We start from the raw sequence: 26,523 nt of genomic DNA, 5'->3' as shown, positions 1-26,523 counted from the left end.
ATTGAGAACTGTAGTGGGAATACCATGGTGAGCAAGACAAACAAGATCCCTGCCCTCATAAAACTTAAATAGTAAGAAAAACAAAATAAATGATAAGTAGTATTAATATAAAGCTGGCCATTTCATCACATACTCAATTAAAAAGCCTTGCTAACTTAGTGACATGGAAAAATCAAGGTCTAAGAGCTACTTGGAGACAACTCTTACACCAAATATACATGTGTAAAAATACCAAAATGAGTTTTACACTACTAGATGTATGCATACTTATACATATGTGCAGACCCAAAATATACATTTCTATGCACATAGAGCTATGCTACACAAAAAATGACTTCCTAAACAAGTCTTATAAAGTCCTCTCTGAAATACTGTAGAAATTAAGGTAATTGCTTCTCAAGTCTATCCAGCACACATGGGATAAAATTTTCCATTTCAAGTGCCAATGTGCAATCTGTTTGCATGACTGCGTTAATGTTCTGTATGCACCAGGGTTACATCAGCTGTTACAGTTGTTGAGCTGAGCTTGTGTTAGGTCATTTTGTTCAGTTTAGTCCAAACTAACCCTGAAACTATAAACAAATAATGATGGGGGTAAATATTTTTTTGGTCTTTTGACCCTAAAGAGAATTTGAGGTTGATGCCAAATTGATATTTAATCAACAGCAATCTGTTTCTCAAAACAAAAACATCTGCAGGCAGATTTAAAACATGTAAATAGATGATTACTCCACTTTGTAAGTAATGGGGTTATCTCAATCTTGAATTCTAATTTACCATGAATAATTTAGTCCCATTATTTAACAGGTAGTTTTAATCTTTTCTTAGAAAAAGACCAAGCTCAATTTAAAAAGCTTTAACTTCACAAAAATCATTTATCAACATATTTTAGAATAAACATGTTGAAGGGATTAAGGGGGATTTGAGCTTAGAGGCTATAGAGAGAAGATTTAGTGGCACACATCAAGGTGGAAGGGGTATGGGAATTTATTGGACTTCCAGTTTACAGTCTAGTGCAGCGGTTCTCAACCTGTGGGTCACGACCCCTTTGGCAGTAAAACGACCCTTTCACAAGGGTCGCCTAAGACCATTCTGCATATTAGATATTTACATTAAGATTCATAACAGTAGCAACATTACAGTTATGAAGTAGCAACGAAAATAATTTTATGGTTGGGTCACAACATGAGGAACTGTATTTAAAGGGCCAGAAGGTTGAGAACTACTAGTCTAGTGAATGTGGAAATTGTTAGACTTGCAGTTTGGGATGAAATGATATATTCGGGGAGTACAAAATGGCGGCTACATTTTGCTGTAATAAACTGTTTCTATGATCCAGAGAGCCTCATGTCTTCTTTCAGAATATATACATGAAACAATCGCAGGCTAATGTGTTAGCTTGCAAATAGGCAGCTAAGATCCTTCACTTATTTTGACCTAACAATGTACATATACATACTTCAAAACAACCTTCATAACTGTACAGGAGCTACTTTTATACAGTTAATTAACATCTGATAGAATGCTGTAACATTTTGGGGCAGTGAAAACAAAACAGCCTTATTTTTCATGGTATAGGAAGAAGCTATCGGTATGTAAACAAGTAGAAATGATCCACCCAAAGACTCTTTGGGTATCTTCTCAAGAATTCTCAGGATGTGTGTAACCAGGATAGATGAAAATTTAAGATGTATTAAATATACACTATGTGCATACATTATGTGCCATATACTATGGCAATGTAAGGAAATGTGGACAATGTGAGAAGTATTGCATTAAAAGAGCATGGCAGATGACAATCTATTGAAAGGAATAGATAATTGATATAGGGTGATAAAAAGGTAAAAATATATAGGGGTATCAGAAATCAATTATGAAAAATTAATCTTGAAAAATAAGAGGTGAAATATTTGGGGAGAATCAAGCTGGGGATTGACACTGATTATGAAGAATACTGGGGGTTTATAGAAAACTTTTTAGTGGGTCATCCCTGCCACCTTGTAAGACACCTTATTAAGTAGGATCAATCTTGGGGCTTTGTTAGAAGATGAACAAACTACTGCTTTTTTGTTTTAAATCACACATATTACCAGTCTTCTGAAATTCTGGAAGTTCTCACCAAGAATCAGTTATTCTAATCACTATTTTCACATACTGTGGAAATTGTTAAAATAAAAATGTTAAGCAGATTTAAAATAACAAAGATTTCCAAGTTCTTCTAAATAATAGCATTTTAAGGTAAGAAATAATAGAACTTTCATTATGAAAATTTTTATTAAATTACAGTAGAGTACAAGTTTATGTCCTAATAACAAGATTTTAATCTTTAGGGTAATGTGATATTAAAATGTACTTGGCCTCATTATTTCTTGAGTTTCTTTTGAGCAGCTTTCTTCTTGACCATCTGTAATCGCTTCATGGCATTGAGCTGGGATTCTTGTGAAGTTGGACCTTTAAGGGATGCCGAGGTAGAGCTGCTCGATTCTGAAGTGGTTTTGCTGGTGGTACTTCCGCTAGGCCCCGATGTCCCACTATTTCCATTTCCACTTAGTTGGCTGCTGCTTCCTGGAACTAAACTACTTGGACTAGGAAGACCTACTTTGCTAACATTGTCACAACTAACTGAGCGACTAAGGCCAGTTTTGCCCAAAGTTAGAGGTGGAGGTGGTTTCAATGGTACAGTGGGTGAAGTGTTGTTACTGGAACCTAATTTGGAACCTATTCCACCTTTGGATGATGTTGCCAGGCCAGTCAAACCCACAGGCTTCTGGTTAGCTGCTGAGGTAGCAGGTTTCCCACTATTGTTTTGGGTTGTTGAACTCAATTTTGCTGTTGATGGACCAGCAGAAGTAGTTTTGGCTGCAAACGCTGCCCATCCAGTTAGGCCACTAGTTACTGAAGAGGAAACACTGGTGCTAGAAGAATTTCCTGAAATAGCCCCAGATGTCTGGGGAAAAAAAGTAAATAAAAGATAAGTATTACTTAAAGCCAAGTATATTTAACACCTAATAAAATATTCTGAATATATAACAAGTTTAATTGTTGGACTTTTTCACAAAAGTAATAACTTGGGAAATTTAAATCACACCACCAAAATTAAGTTCTTTTGTTCTGTTAATTCTCACCCAAGGATATGATTTTTAGAGAGTGGAAGGAAGGGGGAGAGACAGAGAGAAATAAATGTCGATGTGAGAGACACACATCAATTGAATGCCTCCAGCATGCTCCCAGACCAGGGCTGGGAATAGAGCCTGCAACTGAATGAAGGATGTGCCCTTGACTGTAATTGAACTGGGGACCCTTTAGTCTACAGGCTGACACAACTATGAACTGAACTTCTCATTGGCACTCTTTCTACCTTCATATATTGTTATTTTTTCAATCCTCACCCGAGGCTATTTAAAAAAGAAAACTATTTTAGAGAGGAAAGGAGAGAGAAACATTGATTTGCCCCGACTGGGATTCATCGAACCAGCAACCCAGGTATGTTCCCTGACTAGGAATCAAACCCACAACCTTTTGGTGGACGGATGACACTCCAACCAACTGAGCCACCTGGCCAGGGCTACCTTCAGATTCTTAAGAAGATTCACAAAAGTGTTAAATTCATGCAGAGATAAAAGCATTACGAATAGTATCTTATTTAAAAATAAGGTATTTAAGTTTAAAATATATCTAGTTGTCTTTTAGAACTGAAGTTCAAAAAAGTTGATAAAATGATTTTTATCAAATGATAAAATGATTTCAGTTCTTACAAAGTAGCCTTCAATACTGTTTGCATGTAAACATTTTTAATCAATGTGGAAAATAGTCAAAATAGAAAGCTCTGATATCTTTGTTTTTTAAGAGGAGGAGTCTAGATTTTTGTTCACATATTCTGAAAATGATAGGATTTTTACAATATCATGCAATAACTATCACATAAGTTTATCCAGAGAAGATAAACTACATAAATTATAAATTCCTAGAGAAATGAATATAGGTAATGAGAAAAAGTTACTCAAGGAAGCTAAAAGACACAGGTGCAGTAAACTTTTAATTTTCAGTTCTGAAAGATCTAATTTTTTTCCTTTTTCTTTCTGTTAAACATAAAACTGTCTACCATATGGCTAAATGATCTTTCAACAGACTTCATGAAAGAAAACCCATCTGAAGTAATTAAAAAGCCCAATACTTATGAAGTACAAACAAGAAATCAAATTCTGTATGCATGGCATTTTATTTTAATGGCTTGCTGATACTGGTATTGCTTTTCAGTGACAGATGGCTTACAACACTTGAGGACACGCAAATGTAAAGAACACAATAATGGATATCAGGAAATTCCTTACTACTTTAGTGTATAAATTTCTCAACTGTTTTTAACTATAAATATTTTCTTGCCCATTATCCTAGTTAGAAAGCCTATTTACTCTTTATATAAGAATGAGAACCATTTTTCTCATAGTGAAAATTTACCCACTTTTATCATAAATACAGCAAAATCTCTTAAGCAGAGCAAACATGATAGTCAAGGCCTTAATTGATTTGCCATAAAATGATTTCCCGTTGGATTGCCTAAAAATAAACTTTAGTATTAACAGGTTAGCATAAAAATCTACCTAAAAGTGTCTTCAATATAGAATACAGCAACTCTAATTACTTTCAATAAATTATTCCTGCCTCTATTCCAATTCACCAAGTTTCAATGTAACAAATCATTAATAGATATCCCTTGGATATCAACTCTTCCCTAGTACATTAAAAAATGATCTACAAATAAAATTATTAGTATCTTTCTCTGATTACTTTATATTTACATTCTTTATCATCATCCCAAGGTTCTGGATCTTTGTTACTTATACAGCAGTCACTCAGAATTATATAGTCAACTTTAGGTTTTTCTGGGGTTAGCTAGTATTTTTTATCCCATCATTAGTACTCTGCTTAGAAATGGGTGTAACTCAGTAAAGTCATTAATTATGTTTTAAAATTAGATTGTAAAGTATTTTTATTCCATGAAATCAAGATGCCAGGATATTAATAATAATGTAGTGTGAACTCAAGGATGCAAACCTAGGAATGAGAAAGGTGATACTCTCACTAAATAACCTGGCCCCTTAGTATAGAGGTAGGTACTATGAAAGCTTGTAATCCTATCCTATATAACAAAAGCCTAGGTGGTGTCATGCCCTTGTGCGACGCCCTCGCATGATGTTGTCACAAGATGGCCACCCTCACGTTGTCACAAGATGGCCACCACAAGATGGCAAGCAGGGGAGGACAGTTGTGGGCGATCAGGCTGGCAGGGGAGGGCAGCTGGGGGCAACCAGGCCTGCAGGGGAGGGTTTTGGGGGCAATAGGGCCGGCAGGAGAGGGCAGTTAGAGGCCATCAGACTGGCAGGGGAGGGCAGTTGGGGGCGATCGGGCTGGCAGGGGAGTTGTTAGGGGCAATCAGGCAGGCAGGCAGGCAGGCAAGCAGTTAGGAGCCAGCAGTCCCAGATTGTGAGAGGGATCCCAGATTGGAGAGGGTGCAGGCTGGGCTAAGGAACACTCCCTCCCCTGCATGCATGAATTTCATGCATTGGGCCTCTAGTAAAAAGTAAAAAAAAGACAAAGCAAGAAAACTTCAACAGCTAATAGGTAGGGAGAAAAAAGCTATGAGGTCAATCAGCTCAAGTAATATGAGGAGCAAAACTGTTCTACTGAGGGCAGAGGTATTTAGAATTTAAAGGAAATTCCTGATGGCGATTAAGTGTTTGACTACATAAAATTTGGAATAAAAAATCTATCACAATACTCCTTACGTTGAAATACAGTTGAATATTTAAAAGTGCTGTGATCATACTAAAAGTATAGACTCAGACAAATGATTTTTATCATATTAATACTTTTATACATTTTATTAGTTTCTAAACAGTAAAGATAATAAAAGCTTTAAAAATTATTTATATAATTAGAGATTAAATAATTTTTTTAAAATTTTAAAATAATTTTTACTTAATGTTAATAGTAATGCAAGCATAGTTTCCAACCTATGGCCATTTAGTATATAAAAGTTCCTCAATATTTTTTCAAGTAACTATTGTTTAATCAACTAAATTAAAATAAAAATGAATTCTTAGATAATCTTAGATAAAAATGAAATGTACTATACCTTGACTTCTGTTCTCTTAAATGCTAGAAAAGTTGTCTCTTGTTTGAGTTTAGTTTCTGGTTTTTTAACCAATGGATCTTTGACAGCGGGAGCTACAGAAACAACTGTGGGAGCTGGTTTCTGTGGTGGTTTCTGAGTTTTTTGAGCCTGTAGAAATTAGTATAAAATTAAATTAGCTGTAAAATCTTACTTGAATGCACAGAAAAGACAATAAAAAAATCTATCACAGTACTCATTAAGTGGAAATATAGTTGAACATTAAAAAATGTTGTGATCATACTAAAAGTATAGACTCAAATGATTTTAATCATATTAATGCCTTTATACATTTTATTAATTTCTAAATAAAGATAAAATTTTTAAAAATCATGCAGATTAAGGTTAGCTAAATACCATTTTAAGAAGACAAATCAAATTGTTTTTTTAAAAAAGGAAAATCACAAACTATTTGTAACTGTAATGCAGTACATTTATTTCTTATTATGGCTGTGTAAAGACTTAGGAGTTTCATTCTTGGGGTTCAGGCATAAGTCTCTGGGTAATTAGAATGAGTTAAAAGTAGTTCAGATCAATTATATGGTTTTAAATACAGACTTGGAAGAAAAATTATTAGTGATAAGTGAGGGAGCTTTTTAAGGTTTTTCTACACTATAGAAGTAGGCACTTAGAGAAAGCTCACAAATACAAATTATAATGTTATTAAAGACAAATTTGCATCCACTGTTCCTTTACAAGCATATTCAGTTTTATTTTGACCAATAAATATTTTTTCTTATTTTATATAACTAGGTATTCTTTTTTTTTTTAACCATATGATCTGTTTCAAATATGGGTTATGGGGATCAATTACAATTATGTAAGTGTTTAGCATACCGTATGAAATATGTTGAATGCTGACAATATTAGTTACTATTTATTCACTATAACTATTTACAAATGATAAGGAATTTGGAAGAACCCATCCACAGTGAATGGAGAAAAATGCTCCCAGCCATATAATTGTCTCTGACAGTCCTAATAAGGACTATACCAGGGAATTTATTAATAATTTGTTCCCACTTCTGGAAGTTTGAATACAGACTGTTTTATCCTTGTTTGGAGCTTTTTGTGGAAACTTCTTGTGCTGTGGGTTGATGTATTACATATAATTTTGGTCCTTAACTAATAATTCATCCCATTTTTTATATCATATATATCATATATTTTCCACCGAAAGTGCACCTACTTTCAAACATCATTTATAAAGTAACATTCAGTTCAAGAATATGGTAAAGAATGCTGAAAGACTATCCGTGGTAAAACATTTCCTACCTGCAAGAAAGGAGGGCCATCTCACTCTACTGTAAAACCATGTTATGAGAATGCCACTCTCAGAGTAAATCAGAAACACATGGTTCTGTAACTACAGCTTTCCATCTTACACGTCCACCCACCCACATCTACTGTTGCAGAGGTTAGGCTCTGAAGACTGACCTAACATGCATGCTTTAGCAGATGAAGATTCATTACAATGAAGCCCGGACAGGACCTCTGCCTAGGAGCCATGTTTAGTTCTGCTTCCTCTATTTCACCTAGCCATCTTAGAAGTGTAATAAGAAATGCCCAGAAGCTCTTGTCCTTTGTTAGTAATACTAGTTTAGGGAACTAGTATTTAATACTAATTTATTATCACTGACTCAGTGCTGATCAACAAAGGCACTATAATTTTCATTGGGTGACTACCTCAGACACTGCAGAAAGTATGTAATTCTCCACTCAGGGCAGTAATGGCCAGTAAAACAGCAATCACAAATACCACATATTTCTAAATGCTGCTGAGTAGGTGTGTCTTATTACTGAGACAGAACCACCACAATAAGTCATATGAGTGAGTCTTTTAGCTAGTGCTGAGGCAAAACTTCCTGGTAGAGAAAAAATTTTAGAACTGAAGAATGACCTTTGACTCTACCAGACACTACCACGTTCTTATCTAGGTCTTCCTATAACAATGTGTACTGAAGAAACTGCCCTAGTTGGAGAAGTTAGTGCAGGGAGGAAAGAGATATAAGATGCTACTTATAGTATCTTTGTGATAATTTGGAGAGATAACCAATGCATGTATGAGGATCTTACTGTAAGCAATTATACTTAGAATGACCAGATTTAGCATCCCCAATGTTTCCAGATTTCTTCTTCTTATAAATCTTGTGTTTACTGGATCCAGATAATCAAGCTAACTTCAGATCATGCCTTTTGGTTTTCCCCAGGTCCACCCTTGCTGTAGTCTAATCATGTTCTAACATTAGTCATGGCTCCCCATTGAATACTCTGACTATTGGACACACAGACTAAACTTATTGATTATTGATTTCTGGTACTAATCCTCATTTCCACCATTACACATATCTTAAAATGAGAACAACAGAATGCAAGACATGTCCAGTCCTGAATTATGCTCTGGTGCTATGCCAATGAATAAGACATGGTCTTATTGATAAATAAATTGGGCATTTGATTTGCAAAGATGATAAAGAATAAAGGGTGTCCCAGATGAAGAGAATCTGAGAAGTAAAACATATGGGGACATGAAAGTTCACTACATACTCAGGGAATGATACACTTAGTTTGCCATGGCCAGAATGTATGGGATATATGGTGAAGTGGTAGGACAGGATACAAAACTGGACTTGTGTCAAAGAGAGAAGGCCCATATATATACCCTAATGAGTATAATCTCATTCTATCAATAATCAAAAGCCCCTGGATATATTTAAACAGATAGAATTAGATAAATATTGCAGTGAGTAAAGTAGATTGAAGGGAAGCAAGAAGACCACTTAAGAGGCTAAAGCAATAGACAAGAAATGAGAGATTTGTGGAGTAGGGTAATAAGAGCAAAATAAACAGATATGAGAAATATATAAGAGGCAGAATTAAACAACAAGATATGGAATTAAAGGAGGTATAGAGGATAATATTTTCTAATTGAAGCAATTGGGGGGGAAATTGAGTGGAGAAGAGAAGAATTTTAATTTTTTAAAAATATATTTTATTGGTTTTTTTACAGAGAGGAAGGGAGAGGGATAGAGAGCTAGAAACATTGATGAGAGAGAAACATCAATCAGCTGCCTCCTGCACACTCCCCACTGGGGATGTGCCCGCAACCAAGGTACATGCCCTTGACTGGAAGCAAACCTTGGACCCTTTAGTCTGAAGGCCAATGCTCTTTCTGCTGAGCCAAACCGGTTAGGGCTAATTTTAAAGACATTAAACTTAAAGTAACTGAAAGCTATCCGATTAGTTGCCAAAATTGACTCCCGAAAGAGAGAACTATAAACATAGATTTGGTGTAAAATAAATCATAAAAAATGGGGACCAAAAACTTAGAGAACAGTGATTATTTTATTAAGATACAGTAAAATAAAAATAATTAAAAAATTATTTAAAAAGATAGACACATTACTATCACAAATTAGTTATTTTGTCCATTACCAATTCTTAGTAACTACATCTGTCACTGCATATACAAACACAGCCTTTGTACACAATTACAAGTGTAATGGTCTAAGCTCACTCAGGAATAGACATGTTCAATATTTCCCTACCAGACTCACCAAAGACAGGCTTTCTATGTCACCATTTCCCACAATGCATTATAGTATTTTTAAATGTTTAGAAGTACACTGAAATACTAATAAGAAATATTCATATGTTATGGATCTCCAATCCTGTTTGTTTGTTGCTATATTAAAATAATTACAAGCTGGCCGAAACCGGTTTGGCTCAGTGGATAGAGCGTCGGCCTGCGGACTGAAAGGTCCCAGGTTCGATTCCGGTCAAGGGCATGTGCCTGGGTTGCGGGCACTTCCCCAGTGGGGGATGTGCAGGAGGCAGCTGGTCGATGTTTCTCTCTCATCGATGTTTCTAACTCTCTATCTCTCTCCCTTCCTCTCGGTAAAAAATCAATAAAATATATTTAAAAATAAAATAAGTAAAAGCTGAACAGAGAAAAGTGCATATTACCTGGTCTGGTCTTTAAGTTAGTCGCATAAATAAAACATAAACACTTTATAAACAAACATTTAAATAGTCAGCTTTATGATTTATTTTTCAATATCATAATAGTTCACATTTTTATTTTGAAAAGTCATAGCAACAAAAATACTGACAGAGACTGTTTAAAATAAAGAAAAGTTATTCTTACCATTTTTTTCATTTGTCTGGTACATCGGGCACAATACCACACAAGGCGAGGGTCATTCACTTCCTTGTCTGTCACTTGGGGCTTATGGCAATCTTGGTGGTAGAGGTTATGGCACTCTTGACATTCTACTAATTGATTACCAGACGCCACTGTCATCTGCCTAAGGAAATATAAATAACATTAAAAACTGCACTTATTTGACTGCATGCAACAATTTAAAGCCATTCTAAGGTGGTTTTGGGAAAGTTTGATATATAAAAGACAATTAAAAACACCAGGAAACAAAAAAGCAAAATAACAAACCCCAAGATGTAGCCTATACAAACACTTCCTTTCTTTTAAAGCTTATGCTCACCATTAATAAATATGTAAGGTGCTTTAGCAACTACATTTGGGTATATTCTCCCTGCCTTTCTCTTATAATATTTTTATTTCTCCTAGAAGTAGTAGACTTTGGCTAGTCCTCCAACAATCTCATAACATTTTTTTTGTACCTCTGTTAAATTCCTTTTTATTTGTTACTTACATGTTGTTCTATTATCTTCATTGATATATGACTTGCCTAAAAGTGGGAACTGGACCTAACATATAGTGCCTAGCACATAACTGTGCAGACAAAGGTGTTCAATAAATAAATGTCTTATCAACTGAATAAAATGTAGCAATATAAAAATCAAGTAAGTATAAATTCCAATAGCACAAAAAGCAATCATCACATATTAGGTCTCCTGATGGAAGGTTACAGTTACTAATTCTCTCCCTATTATTTCTTTACAATTTATTTCTTTATTTAAAAATAATAACCTTCATGGTAGATAAAGGGTGAAATAAATGTATATGAAAACAGTGAAGCCCTAACAAATGATACCATTCAGAAGTACATATAACAAGATCAGGTTTAAAATTTACAAAATTTATAGTTATTTTCTTAGTCCCAGTACACCAGAATTTAACATTTTCATGAATAAAACTGCAAAAAAAAAAAAAAAATAGCAATCTCCTCTGCTGTGCTAGGCAGTGAAAGCCATTAGTAATGAAAAATATAGCCATGGCATCAAAGAGTTTAAAATCTAAGTTGTTCTGGTTTTTTAAAAAGTTTAATTAAATTTATTGGGATAGCATTGGTTAATGACATTATATACAGTTTAGTTGTACAACTCAGAAATCTTTCTTCTCAATATCGACCCGAAAAATTTGAAAACACTTATCTGTAAAGATATATGTACTGCTACATTTTATTCAGTTGATAAGACATTTATTTATTTATTTATTGTATATATGTGTGTGTGTGTTGTATGTGTGTGTATATATATATGTATGTGTGTGTGTGTGTGTGTGTGTGTGTATATATCAGTTTAGTTTATAAGTACTATCAACCATTCAGGGAAAAGAAAAAGCAACACTGACTTCTTAAAAAGAATGATGGAAATAATTGAGTCTGCTGAACAGACTCTTTCTCACTAAAGAATAAAGCAATAATTGCTTTCTCTCTAGAACCCAAGAATGCAGAAAATATTACTATAATGTTAGAGATTAAAGATGGCACAGTCAGGAAAATAAAATATTAGGCAATTTTCAAGATGTTAAATTGGCAGTTTATAGGGAGTAATCTACTTACCTCTTACCCACATACAAATAAGAAAAACAAAATAAAAAACACTCAGCCGAAACCGGTTTGGCTCAGTGGATAGAGCGTCAGCCTGCGGACTGAAAGGTCCCAGGTTCGATTCCGGTCAAGGGCATGTACCTTGGTTGCAGGCACATCCCCAGTGGGGAGTGTGCAGGAGGCAGCTGATCGATGTTTCTAACTCTCTATCCCTCTCCTTTCCTCTCTGTAAAAACTCAATAAAATATATTTTAAAAAATAAAAATAAAAAACACTCAATAATTGGTCTGACATTTTATTTAGTTGTTTGCTCTTTAGAAAGAAACAAAAGAATCTGAGGCAAGGCACAACTTACCTACAAACAACACAAGCCAATCCCATCTCCATGGCAAAATCATCTGCACTGGTCTCCTCAAAACTGGAAAGGTCAGCCATAGCTAAATCCCTGCTGGTTTGCACGGTAATGGGAGAGGACCGTGTCTCTGGTTTCTCCAATCTAGGTTTCTTTGGAATGTCAACTCCTTCAGTGGTGTCTGATTTCATCTATAAAAAGCACCCAATCAGAAAGTAACATGTTATAATAAACTTTACATCACTGAGAGGCAGATAGGCAGCATGCAATGACCAAGTCCACTTGACAGATGTTTTTACATAGTTAGGGACAAACATACTAGTACACACTAAAGATCTGTAGAAGATTTATAACAAAATCATAATCAGTATGTTAAAAGAAACCAACAAGGTAGAAATAAATAAATTAGAATAGCTTACTATGTACCTGTATTTTTCTTTGTCCCCTCGACATGGGAGTTCGACCAGGAGTTTGACCCGGGGGCAGGGCTGGGCGGCCAACCGTGGGAAGGGAGGCCCTGACCAACTGGGGGTGGCAGGCAGCCAGGAGAAGGGAGGTCCTGGCCAGCAGCTGGCAGCTGCTAAGGACCCTACTCGTGCACAAATTTCATGCACTGGGCCTTTAGTTTATAATAAAAACTCTCAGCAAAGTGGAAATAGAGGGAACATATCTCAACATAATAAAGGGCATATATAACAAATCCACAGCTAACATCATACTTAATGGGAAACTTAAAGCATTTTCCTTAAGATCAGAAACAAGACAGGAATGTCCACTTTCACCACTTTTATTCAACATAGTACTGGAAGTCCTAGACACAGAAAACAGACAAGAAAAAGAAATAAAGGACATCCAAATTGTAAAGAAACAAGTAAATGTCATTATTTGCAGATGACATGATAGTGTAGTATATAGAGAACCCTAAAGGTTCCACCAAAAAGCTACTAGAACTGGTAAATTCATGAAGTAGCAGGACACAAAATAAATATCCAGAAACCATTTGCATTTTTATACATCAACAATTAACTATCAGAAAGGGAAACTAAGAAAACAATCCTATTTACAACTGCATAAAAAATGCCCATGGATAGGAAGAATTAACATTGTTAAAACGACTCTATTATCCAAAGCCATCTGTAGATTCAATGTATCTCCTATCAAAATATCAATGAAGTATTTCACAGAACTAGAACCACAAAAGACCCCAAGTAGTCCAGCAATTTTGAGAAAGAACAACAAAGTTGGAGGTATCATGCTATCTGGTATCAAACTATATTACAAGGCCACAGTAATCAAAACAGCATGGTACTGGCATAAAGATAGACATATAGATAAAAGGAACAGAATAGAGAGCCCAGCAATAAACCCATACCCATATGGTCAATTCATATTTGACAAAGAAGGTAAATCAGTCAGTCTATTTAATAAATGGAAAACTGGACATATACGTGCAAAAAAAAATGATACCACACCACCTTCTTACACCATACACAAGAAAAAACTCGAAATAGATGAAATACTTAAATGTAAGACTCAAAACCATAAAATCATAGAAGAAAACATAGATAATAAGATCTCATACATTTTTATTCATAATATTTTTTGTAATATATCTTCGTGGTTAAGGGAAACAAAAGAAAAAATAAACAAATGGGATTACATCAAATTAAAAAGTTTTTGCATAGCAAAGGAAACCATCCACAAAATGAAAAGACATCCAACTAAATGGGAGAACGTATTTACCAATGATGCATCTGGTAAGGGATGAAATGGGCAAAGGACCTGAATGGACACTTCTCCAAAAAGGACATAGATGGCCAACAGACATATAAAAAGATGTTCAAAATTATAAATTATCATAATAAGGCAAATTAAAACCACAAGGAGATATCACCTCACACCTGTCAGAATGAATCTGGCTATCATCTTTGGCTATCATCAAAGAATCAACAAACAAGTGTTGGCAAGAATGTAGAGAAAAGGGAACCCTTGTTCATTGTTGGTGGGAATGCAGAATAGCAGAGGAACTATGGAAAACAATATGGAAATTCCTTAAAAAATTAAAAATGTAACTGCTATATGACTCAGTGATTCCACTCTGGGCATATATCCAAAGAAACTTAAAACACTAATTCAAAAGAATATATTCACCCTGTGTTCACTGCAGCGTTATTTACAATAGCCAAGCTATGGAGGAATCACAAGTGCTCATCAATAGACAAAATGGATAAAATAGCTGTGGTACAAAAGCCATAAAACACACACCATGAAATCTTACCATTTGTGACAACATGGATGGACCTAGAGGGTATTACGCTAAATGAAATAAGTCAGTTAGAGAAAGACAAATGCCATATGATTTTACTTATATGTAGGATCTAAAGAACAATATAAATGAACAATCAAAACAGACACAGACACACAGATCCAGAGAACAGACTCATGGTTGCCAAAGGGGAGGGGTGTTGGGGGCTGGGTGAAAACAGTGAAGGGATTGAGAAACACAGATTGGTAGTAACAAAATAGTCACCGGGATATAAAGTACAGCATAGGAAATATAGTCAATAATATGGTAATAACTATGGTGCCAGATGGGTACTGGAAATACTGGGGGAAACACTTTGTAAAGTATGATTGTCTAAGCACTGTGCTATACACCTGAAAGTAATACAAATAATATTGAATGTAAAACTATAATTGAAAAAAAGAACTATACTAATAAAAGGGTAACATGCTAATTAGAGCAGGTTGACCGACTTCCTTCAAGACAAAGCCAAAGTGCAACAGCCGAGGCAGAGGCAGTTAGGGGTGATCAGGCCAGCAGGGGAGCAGTTAGGGGGCGATCAGGCTCAGGCTGGCAAGCAGAGGCAGTTAGGAGCGATAAGGCAGGCTGGCAGGGGAGCAGTTAGGGTGCAGCCAGGCTATCAGGGGAGCAGTTAGAGGGTGACCAGGCCAGCAGGGAGGCAGTTAGGGGGCTATAGGCCGGCAAGCAGAGGCAGTTAGGGGCGATTGGGCAGGCAAGTAGGTGAGTAGTTAGGAGCCAGCGGTCCCGGATAGTGAGAGGGTTCAGGCTGGGCTAAGGGACCCCCCACCATCCATGAATTTCATGCACTGGGCCTCTAGTAGTAAAATAAAATATACTGAAAATAAATAAATAATGAACCATCTACCAGTCAAGGAGACTTAACACTGCTATATTTGCTTCAAAGTAAATTCTGTCTCCCAGCTTTAAGATATAAATATTATAGATACACTTGTCAGATTGGCAAAAATTAAATAATATGGCAAGACATGGAGAATTTGGCACTCTTACATTTTATTGGTGAGAGTATATGTGTAATATACTTTGGACAGAAATCAGCCTAGTAATGTTGAAGATGTACCTGTACTATTACATCCTTTGATACAGGTATACAACCTATTGAAGCTATTATCATGTGTGCAGAAATAAGTATAGAACAGCTTATTGAAGCTCCACTATAACAGAGAAAAAGGAGAAATAGCTAATTACTCATTGGTTAGGGAATGGATAAACTGGCTTATTCATGAAATGAATATTATATGGTAACTGAAATATTCAGCTCTACATGTATCAACAAAGGTAAATTTCAAAAGCACATTGTTGAGTGGAGGAAAATGTAAGTTAACCAAGAATGGAGGTGTACACACACACACACACACACACACACACACACGTACAGTATAGCATTTATATAAATTTAAAAGCACAGCAAACAATGCAATATAGTTTATAAATAGGCAAAATACTTGTTAAAAGTATGAAAACATATGGGACTAATATACCCCACCTTATAGGGAAGGGTTATTAAATTTTAATGTAGTTATTACTAAATGCTAAAATATTAAAATTTAACTATGTGCACAAATCATTCAAAATAGATAATCCAAGAATTATTGGTAGGTTTTATTAAGGTACATGCCATTTTGTAACAAGTTTCACATTTAGTCATTTATATCTTTACTTTTTAATTTTTATTTCTCTCTTTACTCTTTATTCTTTCCTATCTTTTCTTGTCAAGTGTTTCATTCAGAATATTTGTGTTGTGGAGTAAAGTTTATACTTTAAATTAATACATTCCCTGGCTCAAATATTTGTTGGCAATGTCTTCAATAAATAGTTCAAAATATTTCCAAATGTTACTCATTTTTCAAAAAAAAAATCAATGTCTATAATTATCAAAATATACTTACTGAAAGGTCATTATGTACTTTTTAGGCACTATTACTAAAAGAAGTAAGCACAAACTATTGTTTCTGCCTACAAAGGACTGATTACCCCGTTTGATTATTTCTACTAGATTAAAATAAAATCTTACTTTGTCAGCAGTTCTCTTCTCAGCTTCCTTCTTTACCTTTTCAGTTGTGAGAACCTTGCCATTATTATTGCCAGAAGGAAGACTAGATGATGTTTTGGGCTCTTGCTTACTGGAAATAGTTTTTGCGCTTGCAATTTTGGGTGGCTCCACATCCTAAAAGGTGAAATAAAAGGATAACCATGATTAAATATTTAGATTTAACACATCATAAAGAAGTAGATCATAAATCTAAACAACCTTCAGCTAAAAATTAAGACATCATGTTGTGACCAATGTAACGTCCTTTATTTTAAATAGCTTTTATGAGAAATAATTGATATATAAACTGCACCTATTTAAAGTGTAAAATTTGAATCTACAAAACTATCACTACAAGCAATCTTTCATCCTCCAAAGTTTCCTTGTGGCCCTTTATAGTTACTCCTAGAGGTATCAACCTAGAGAAACTATTCCTTCCCATCCTCAGACAACCACTGATCTGCTTTCTATCACAATGAATCAGTTTTTATTTCCTAGAAATTATATGCTGAATGGTAGTCCATTTAGTGGATATACCACAATTTGTTTATCTATTACCTACTGATGGACATTTAGGTTGCATAACATTTGGGGCTCTTACAAATAAGTTTTTGTGAATATTCATATACAAATCTTTTGTGGGCATATACTTTCACTTCCCTAGAATAAATGTCTTGGACTGGAATGGCTGAATCATGTGGTAAGTGTATGTTTTTAACTTTTTAAGAAACTGCCAAACCATGTTCCATAATGGTATACCACTTCACATTTCCACCAGGGGTAAGCAACAGTCCCAGTTCCTTCACATCCTCACCAATACTTGGTATAGCTAATCTTTTTAATATTAGACATTCTGACAGGTATACACTAGTATTATTGTGAATTTATCTACATTTCCCTAATGACTAATAATATTGAACATTTTAAGTGCTTATTTGCCATACATTAATTTTCTTTGGTAAAGTGTTAAAAAATTTTGTCCATTTTTTGAAGATGGGGTTGTTTGTTTTATTATTGAGTCTAAAGAGTTCTTCATAGATTTGGGATACTAGTCCTTTATCGTTTACATGATATGCAAATATTTTCTCCAAGTCTGTGGCTTGTTTTTTCATTTTGTTTTAAGCTTCTAATCCTTGCTCTTACACTAAAGCTTTGCTAATGTATATGCACCTCACCCCTTCCCACCAAAGGAAAGCATTTCCCTATTCTAAGTAAAACATTTGAATGTGGTCTATTTTTCTATGAAATTACAGAAAAGTATAAAAATATAAATGGGAATGCTACTTATCATCTTCAGAATAGTGGTGCCTCTGCAGAGGAAGAAATGAAAAATGGGCTTTAGACTCACTGGTAGCAGGGCTTGATTTACTCTTGAGCTGATTGTCTAGACTGGGGTTGGAAAACTAAAGCCTGTAGAATAAATCTAGCCTACTGTCTGCTTTTATAAATAAAATTAGATTAGAGCACAGCTATATCCACTCATTTATGTATTATCTAAGGCTGCCTTTATGCTATCATGTGGAATTAGATACTGTGACCAAGACCATCTGGCCCACAAAACCTAAAATATTTACTATTTGATTCTTTTTAGAAAGTTTGGTGACTACACCTGTAGATCTAAAAGTGATAGAGAAAATGTCAATAATGTAGATTAAATATGAAAGTGTATTGTGTGGCCCTGGTAAACATTGCTCAGTGGTTAGAGCGTCGGCCTGCACACCTGAAGGTTGCAGGTTTGATTCCCAGGCAAGGGCACATACCTGGGTTGCAAGTCTGATCCTTGTCCCAGGTAAGAGCACATATGGGAGGCACCCAATCGATGTGTCTCTGTCATATCGATATGACTCTGTCTGTCTGTCTGTCTCTCTCTCCCCTCTCCTTTCCCACTCTCTCTAAAAATCAGTGGAAAAAACATCCTCACTCCTCAGGTGAGGATTTTTTTAAGTGTATTGCATCTACAACATAAAAAACGGAGGAGACAGTCTTGCAGTATTTGAAAACTATCATCTAATACAGCAAAGAAGTTGCTCAGGTCATCAATAGATGACTTAAGTTCATTATTTAAACTTCATTATTTAAGATTTGACTTTCTGATGTAAATGAAAACATCAACCAATTTTTACATTAGAACTACACTCTAAGAGCTGGCTGTTAGTGTTCATAAGCACACCACTGTCTCCAGGTGACTCTTATGCATGCTGAAATTTGAAGAGCTCTGGTATAAATCATTCTCACACAATTTTAGAGATGGAAAGGTTCAGCTGAAGGCTAAAATTAAACGAACCTGTGCTTTTAAAATACCCCTCCTTCCAGGGCATTTTCTCTAAATAACCAAGAGAAGTAACTTCTAGCTAGAAACCTAAGGACAGCAGGCTTTTTAATCACATATTTTTCTTGTACTTTAGTAAACTTCCTTTTGTTTTAGAATATCACAATACTGCTTCTTTAGTAATAATAGGTTTTTTCCTACTTGGAAAATAGCAATACTTAGAGCAGAATAATCTTGGTAGTGTTTTGTAGAGTTGCATTAACTTGGTTGGTTTGCACTCAATGAACCTAGCAGAATGAGAATGGTAGAAAAATGAGGTCACAATAAAATGTCCCGAGAATTGTAGAGCTAATGTAAAAAGAAGGCTGGGGGCAAATTACCACTGTTTTCTTGGGTCCTGAGCCTGACATCTGGCCCTGTCTTGAGTTTGAGAATCTGGATTAGACTGAGCTAGTTCTTTAGTTCTGTCCCCACCTTTTCAGTTTGGTATCTAGGTTCACAGACCTGGATGATTTGGAGTTCCAGGCTAGAGGTTTAGAAGGGTATGAGAGAATGCCTTAGAAGGTATTAGAGAATATAATAGCAATCTTTCACTAAATGGGTATTGTGTACCTCATAGATACTACACTGGGTGACTTACACACTATATATTTCTATTATATTCACAACTTTGCAAGACAATTCTTATCATCCCCATTTTACTAATAAATAGTCTAATGAAATGAAGCTACTATCTACCTCAGTTTCCTTATTGTAAAATGAGGGAAATATATAATACCCATCTCAAGGACAGTTATCACAATTAACAATAATTATACAAATACACCACTCAGAAAAGTACCTGGGACACAGTAAACGTTAGGATAAGTTTCCTATTACCGCACAACTAGTAAGAGGCAGGTTGGGATTTAAAACAGGTGTGTGTGGTTCCAAACTGTCTATTCTTTACACATAAAGCTGCTTGGTCACTTTGTTATTATTATCAGGATTGGAGCCATGCAGTTCTCATAGTTCATCCATATCTCCTTCCCCCTTAAATTTTCCTACACAAATATTCAATTCACTTCAATACAAAACCCTTGTTCTTCTACTTCATTTTTTTTGCCCCTAAAATATTAAAAGATAATTACAAGCAAGTTACAGTTTTATTCAGTAGCTTTAAAAAAAACCCTCTGATCATAAAGAATTTGAAATTAAAATTTATCATAAATAAGTTGGTTTCTATACACAAAAAATAGAACAGACTATCCCTACACCCAACTAATTTTTTCTATAACAGTTCTCTAAAAGCTTGAAGAAAACAAAATTAAAGACTATAATTTCTTCATGCCACAGGAAAGATCATTTTGGTAGAGAGAACTATTTTAAGATGGCCTTTAAGATGCCACAGGCCTTAAAACTCCCTCTGAGCTTTTTATTCATGTAGGTACCTTTTGAGATGGACGATAACTTGAGTCAATGCCCCGAGCCAAAGATTCATCAAGTAAGGCTTTTAGCTTTTCAGCAGAATCCTTACTCTTTGAATGTAAGAAGCCTAGTGCTTTCAAAAAAATGGGATCAAGTTCCAAGTTCACGGTGGCAGCCATTGCAAATACCTGAAAGAAAAACAGAGGGAGGTAATTTAGAGACAATGAGTAAAGTTTATCTACAGTTTATTTTGTTTATAACAAGTAATGCTGTGCTTATGATACAAAACTGAAAATATCCAAAAGATTATTACAGAAAGAAATATCCTCCTGAATGGCATATCTAGTTCTTTTTCCCTGAAGCAAGAGTTAACAGTTTTCTGTATATGCATATCCAAGTTTTAAATCTCGATGAGCTCCTCCATGCTACAAAGACCCCTCCTAACTTTATTTTAAAATATATACTTACAGATATGCAAATGTATTTTTTCTGGGGAGAAAGAACCTATCTTTCATTTTTCAAAAGGCCAATGACCACCCCCCTCAATCCGAATTAAGAACCAGTGAAGAAAAGGGTATCTAAATTTGTGAAAATAGATATTAAGAAAAATGTTAAGGTATGATTTTCATTCATTTTTATGATCTATTTAGCCATAAGAGCCATTTTATTAAAACACAGTGATTAGCTTTCCAAAGAAGTTAAACCACTATTCTTTAAATCCTTTTCTGGTGTTATTGTCTTATTGTGACTCAATAACTAGCCTTCCTTTAGCATAAGAATGTTACCTTTCTAAAATCCCAGGAACATTTTCCTGACTTGTGCTTGCCATTTTCAAATTGATTTCATAAATTAGAGATGACTTTTTTTCTATTATTTGGTATTGTTCATAAGACACACACATTTTTTGAGATTCTAGATACTAATAAAACATAGACACGATCTCTCTCTCTTTCTCTCTCTCTCTCTCTCTCTCTCTAAAACATAGGATGGATATCTCTCTCTCTCTCTCTCTCTCTCTATATATATATATACATATATATATCTAAAATAAAACAAATATACACTTACAGTTCCGTACACATGAAGTTGATGTGTTAAAGTTTATTTTATATAAAAATGTCTTCTCAACATATATTTACATGACAGGGGAAAAAAGATTTAGTGTGGTAGCAGGGTAATGGTTAGAGGACGCATTGCTGCAGCTCACCTCAGCTATCTCTCTGTCTCCTTAGTTCTCATCTCCAATCTTGAATGCCTCAAAAAAGCATACTAATGATAATCTTATTGGATCACATTTAGATTGTGGTATCACATGCCTTAACCTACTTTTAAAAAGCAAGGTCTCTGAGGGATGGTGCTATATCTACCTATAGTGCCTATGATAATGCTCTTGTCTAGGAGCTTAAAAATAGTAAAGATATACATCAAAGGCTTATGAAGTTCTGAAATGTTAAAAAGTTTTCGTTTTCCATTAATACCAATGCTATCATGTGCTTGCTTCTACTTCTGGTTGTCACTTTTTCAAATATTTCTCCAGGCAAGGAACTGTTGGAATAAAAACATACACTATGAGTTCAATCCTTTGATTAATATTCTGGGGTTTGAAATCTTCTACCCTCGAGGTTACTATTAAAATAATGCAACACACTTGCACTGCTAGAGTGAAGAATCTGTCAGCAATTCCACAGTAACCTCTCATTTCCAGGAATTTATACAGGCATTAAACTTGCTATAGGTTGAATCTTGGCATATGAAAGCTCAGCTTGACAACGGATTTTACTTGTGCCTCCCCATCCGCTTCCCGCCTAAGCCCTCTCCAACTCTGACAGGACAAACACACTCTGAGCTTTTTTTTTTTTTTTTAAGTTTTCTAGAAGGTATTAGGCATCAATTTGATAGCCTCAAAATTATTGTCAAACTCTGTGCTCCACTAAAATATCTGAATCATCCATGAGAAGAAATCCAAAGGTAAATACCAAAAGGAAAATAACCTACAATAATCTACCTCAGCCATATTAGTAAGAATTTAACAAAAACTGAGAAGCAACCTTTGTCTTTTTTTAAAATTGTATTAATCATACATCACCTATATACAAGAATAAGTACAGAAAGGTTATTTTAAAATTTGCTCATGGAGCTGGTCATCATATACATTCTGAGAAGAAAATAGCTCCTCATTAAAATATCCATGATGACAAGGGTAAAACTGCCACTCTTCTTGAGTACACAGCCTACCTAGTCTTTCTATTGACCTAACTTTTCATTGCAAAGAGCATAGTGGTTTACTTATGCAGAACAATGTCTTGTGAGATACTGACCAAAGGATTGATAGTTAAAGGAATCCTTATAGAAAACTAGAGAAATCATTACTTAAAATTCTATGCTGAAAAACAGAAGCAAAGTATTTACTGTTATGCATTTCCATAATCAGAGATTAAAGGTTTACATTACAGACTAGTGGCAAGAGTCAGCAACTACATTATAAGACTATAGGCTTTGTATCCCTGCCGTAAATTACTAACATGTCCCTCTAGCCCAGTGGTCTCTACTGTGGAATACAAGAAAAATATTAGAATTTCTTTTTCTTTTAAAATTTTTATTAAAAGAAACTATTAATATACAATTATAGTAGTATATGCATAAATTGATAACTAAATACACTCATATGACTATGTGCTCAAAATTTTTTTGTTCTTTTACTCAATGATGAGAAAAGTTTGGAGGCAAGTGCTTTAGCCTACCTAGCAAATTCTGGTTTCCCTCAACTCCCCGCCCCAACCCCCATCTAATCACCAAACCTTAAGTACATCTTAAATTCATCAACCCTTATTACCACCACCCTAGAGACCAAGCTACCATCTCCATTTATTATCGACCCCATAGCAATAGCTCACTAGTAATCACTCGTTCCACAACCACTCTTGTCCCCTCCAAATCATTTCATATCACTCACTTGCTTAAAATGCTCGTTAAACTTCTCACTGTCCAAAGGTTAAATAAGAAGATTCTTAACAAGGTCTCCAATGTGCTATATGATCTGATAGCACATGTAAAGTGGTTATGACAGTACCTGGCACAGAGCACATGCTCATTAAATGTTACCTAGTACCTCAAGCTATTCCCACTCTGTTGTATCCACATGACTTACCGGTATTTCAAATCTTTCAACATATCTTTTTTACCTCAGCACTTTAGTAGAGTGTCCCATCCCCCATCTTATTCATTCTTCAAGTCTCAATTTCTGCACATATTCTTACCAGTCCCAAAACATCCTGTACTTATTTATAATAGCTACTACACTGTTAATTATGTAAATGGTGTTTGTGTCACCCTCACTAGAATGTCAATGCCATGAGGGTCAGCACTAGATTGGTCTTACCTACTGCTGTAAAGGTATGTCTAGCATTGTGCCTGACAGATAGCTGGTACTCAGTAAATGCTGACCAAGTGAATATGTTATCTACGTCCTCTTTCAAAAAACCTTCTCATCCTTGAGTTCTATTCTATTCAGCTTTCCTGGTTTTCCTCTTCTATCTCTGACAACTTGTTCTCTGGCTTATCTTCTCACCCTTGTTTCTCTTGGTGTTGCACAAGTATCTGTCCTTGTCCATCTTCATTAGTTCTGGAACCGATTTCTTCCTTGGCAATTGTATGTACAGGGTGGGCAAAAGTAGGCTTATAGTTGTTCATATGGAAAAAGACAGGTAGGTGATGATTATTGCACTAGCCTTATTAACTCTCATGTACTCACAACTATAAACCTCTTTTACCCACCCCTATATATCATCTTTCCAACTATCATCTCTAGGCAGAAGATTTCGCGTTTTTCCCCACTTCAATCTTTCTTAAACTCAAATTTCACATTTCCAATTGCTTCATAGAAATGTCTGCCTGCTTACCCTATAGTATCTCAGATTTAGTGATGACTAAAATTCAGATTATGAATATCTTCCCCAAAAGTTTATCGACCTGCAATTTCTTTCAGTAAATGACACAACTCTCCATTACTCAGGCCTGAAACCTAAATCTCTCTCCTAAATCCTCCCCCTGCTCCTTATATACCAACAATCAGCAGTCCTTTCCTGTGGATTCTGACTCTGTAACATTTCTCATATTTTCTCTGTTTTTCACTTCTGCTGCTACTCAAATTTGGGTCTTTGTTAGCTTTTTTTTTTGTACTACAACAATAATGTAGTATTCTCCTTGACTTCAATATTGTCGCCATATTAATGCTCCCGAAACGTATTTTTTATTAAAATTTTTTCCTTCCTCAAAAATTAAGGCTTCCCACTGCCTTCAACATAAAGCCCAATTTCTTGGCCTAGCATTTAAGAAGATTCTTGACTAGCGAAAAAAGTTTAATTCTTCATCTTGATCTTCCTGACAACAAAGCCACTAGCTGGCCTTGCCACTTCCCATTTTTCTCTGCCCGGAAAGTTTTTTAACCAGTTTTGATCTCCAAATCCTATGAAAACCCAATTCAAACACAACTTCTCATGAGGGCTATACTCACTGTTGGTGTGTCCTTCTCCGCCCCCAATACAATCAATAATCTCTCCCTCCTGGTATGTCTTTTAGTGCTTTATCATGGTACTGGGACTTTCCAACTTGAACTATACCCCCCTCCCCCCACAAAAAAAAAACCCACAAACAAACCCTGTTATACTCTCTATACAACTCTGAGTACTTTAAGGGGAGAGTTTATATTTGCTTTGCAAAGTACCACAAAATAATGGCTACAGAATTAGTAAGCGATCCAAGTCAAGTGTAATGGCCTTTTCTCTCCTACTCAATTCTAATCATTTCCAAAGTCCCTTCACAACAACAAACCCTCAAACCTATCACGACCCTCCTGCCCCCCGGAAAAAAAAAACAAAACACAACCACACACCCTAAATATCAATAAAGTAAAAGTGAAACTAAAATACCTTCTTTACGACTGGGGACTTGTACAATATTTCTATCTGCAATACCCTCTTCCCAATCCTTCATCTGGCTTCAATTCATTAATCCCACTCACTGGACTGTAAACTCCATGGGAGCAGGGACTTTTTTTTTTTTTTTTTAATTCACGGTTATACACCTAGTGCTTGGTTCCTGACAGGTATTCAAATACCTTTATTGCACGAACTACATTTTTGTTGAAATAACACCTTCTAGGGCTTCTGTGACCTCTCCCACCTAAACTGGACCTGCACATAGACTAGTAACCACATACTCTCTCCTGGACCGCCGTTCCCACCCTACAGGGCGCTCTTAAGCCCAAAGCTGATCTGCACGTGCATGCCTTCACTCAAACCCACTCACCAAGAGTGCAACGCTAGGGCTGCCCTCTCATAAACAGCTCGAGAAAGCTCTGCCCTCATTGCCTCTGCAAGGTGCACCCCTTTCCAAAGAATACATGTCCTTGTTAAAGGTGCTGCCCTTTTGATCCCCCCGCTGAGTTCTCGGCCCTTGGCTACATCGATACCTTAGGGGCGCGTCTAGGAAGGCGGGAGGGCATCGACCCCCCAACAGCCTAGGGGCAGAGAGCCTGAGAGCGACAGTGGGCGCTCAGTGGGAATGTCAGTCCTCTGCTCAACGCCCGGCACTCCCTAGGCCTAGCATCGGGATAGGATCTTGAGAGGGAGCCCCAGAGAAGACGAGAGCCACGGGCCGAGGGAGCGGGAAAGTCAAGTCACCAAAACCCTCGGAGGGAGGTTCGAGACCGGATTCCCAGAGCTGAGCCTGCTGGCCGTGCCCTCCGCCCGCGCGCACTCCCCCTCCCCCAACACTGCTGACGGGGGATAGTGGAAGCCGGGGGCGCGCGATCCCCCGCAAATTAGGTTTCCCGGCGACTGAGACCCCCAGGGAACTCCTCTCCCACCTCTTCCCTCGCGGAGGTCTCGAGCCGCCCCCGCGAAGCGGCTGGGAGGGGTCTCCCGTCACCACTCACCACTCCGCCCCGCTACTCCGTCCTTTCCCCGTGGAGCCTTCCGGACTGGTGCCGTCACCGGGCTCTCCGACAGCGGGGAACAAAGGTTCCCGGGGCACCATCGAGGGGGAAGCATTTTGGCTGTGCCACGGGAGGAAGTGGCGTCACTCCTTCCGGTCCGCCGGATTATGAATGACGGTCGGCGGACCGCTGTCTCCCCGGACACGCAGTCTTCTGTGGGTCGCCGGTGCTTCCTGGCAGCTAGGGGTCCGCTGGCGAAGACTCCGGCGGCGGCCTCGGA

The 26,523-nt window shown here is 36.4% G+C and overlaps 1 protein-coding gene across 4 annotated transcripts; it reads right to left on the bottom strand.

The window, feature by feature from the left end:
* Positions 1–2,255: 2,255 nt before the first annotated feature.
* On the bottom strand, positions 2,256–26,509 carry INTS12 (integrator complex subunit 12). Of its 4 annotated transcripts, none has more exons than XM_006778904.2 (7): positions 26,175–26,509; positions 20,332–20,496; positions 16,615–16,767; positions 12,281–12,468; positions 10,320–10,479; positions 6,137–6,283; positions 2,256–2,947 (listed from the first exon to the last, which is right to left on the bottom strand). In XM_006778904.2, the coding sequence occupies exons 2-7, from the start codon at positions 20,485–20,487 to the stop codon at positions 2,363–2,365; spliced, it is 1,389 nt and encodes a 462-aa protein (XP_006778967.1). In that variant the 5' UTR covers positions 20,488–20,496; positions 26,175–26,509; the 3' UTR covers positions 2,256–2,362. The 4 variants fall into 4 exon arrangements, with proteins under 4 accessions (XP_006778967.1, XP_006778966.1, XP_015413582.1 ...); XM_006778903.2 differs by having other exon boundaries at positions 26,244–26,509; XM_015558096.1 differs by lacking the exon at positions 26,175–26,509 and adding an exon at positions 25,237–25,490.
* Positions 26,510–26,523: the final 14 nt, after the last annotated feature.

The sequence above is a fragment of the Myotis davidii genome, unplaced genomic scaffold (assembly GCF_000327345.1).
Source record: "Myotis davidii unplaced genomic scaffold, ASM32734v1 scaffold967, whole genome shotgun sequence".
In the NCBI taxonomy this organism is placed as follows: domain Eukaryota; kingdom Metazoa; phylum Chordata; class Mammalia; order Chiroptera; family Vespertilionidae; genus Myotis; species Myotis davidii.
Note: the sequence above shows the minus strand (reverse complement) of the source record. Positions and strands in the feature narration are given on the sequence as shown.

Bases quoted from the DNA above. Each gene is read 5' to 3' on its own strand.
- INTS12 (XM_006778904.2), bottom strand. From the start codon at position 20,487: ATGGCTGCCACCGTGAACTTGGAACTTGATCCCATTTTTTTGAAAGCA. The intron at 16,768-20,331 runs GTACCTACATGA...TTCACCTTTTAG, and splicing joins GTTATCGTCCATCTCAAAAG to GATGTGGAGCCACCCAAAAT. The intron at 10,480-12,280 runs GTAAGTTGTGCC...ATATTTCCTTAG, and splicing joins TTGGCTTGTGTTGTTTGTAG to GCAGATGACAGTGGCGTCTG.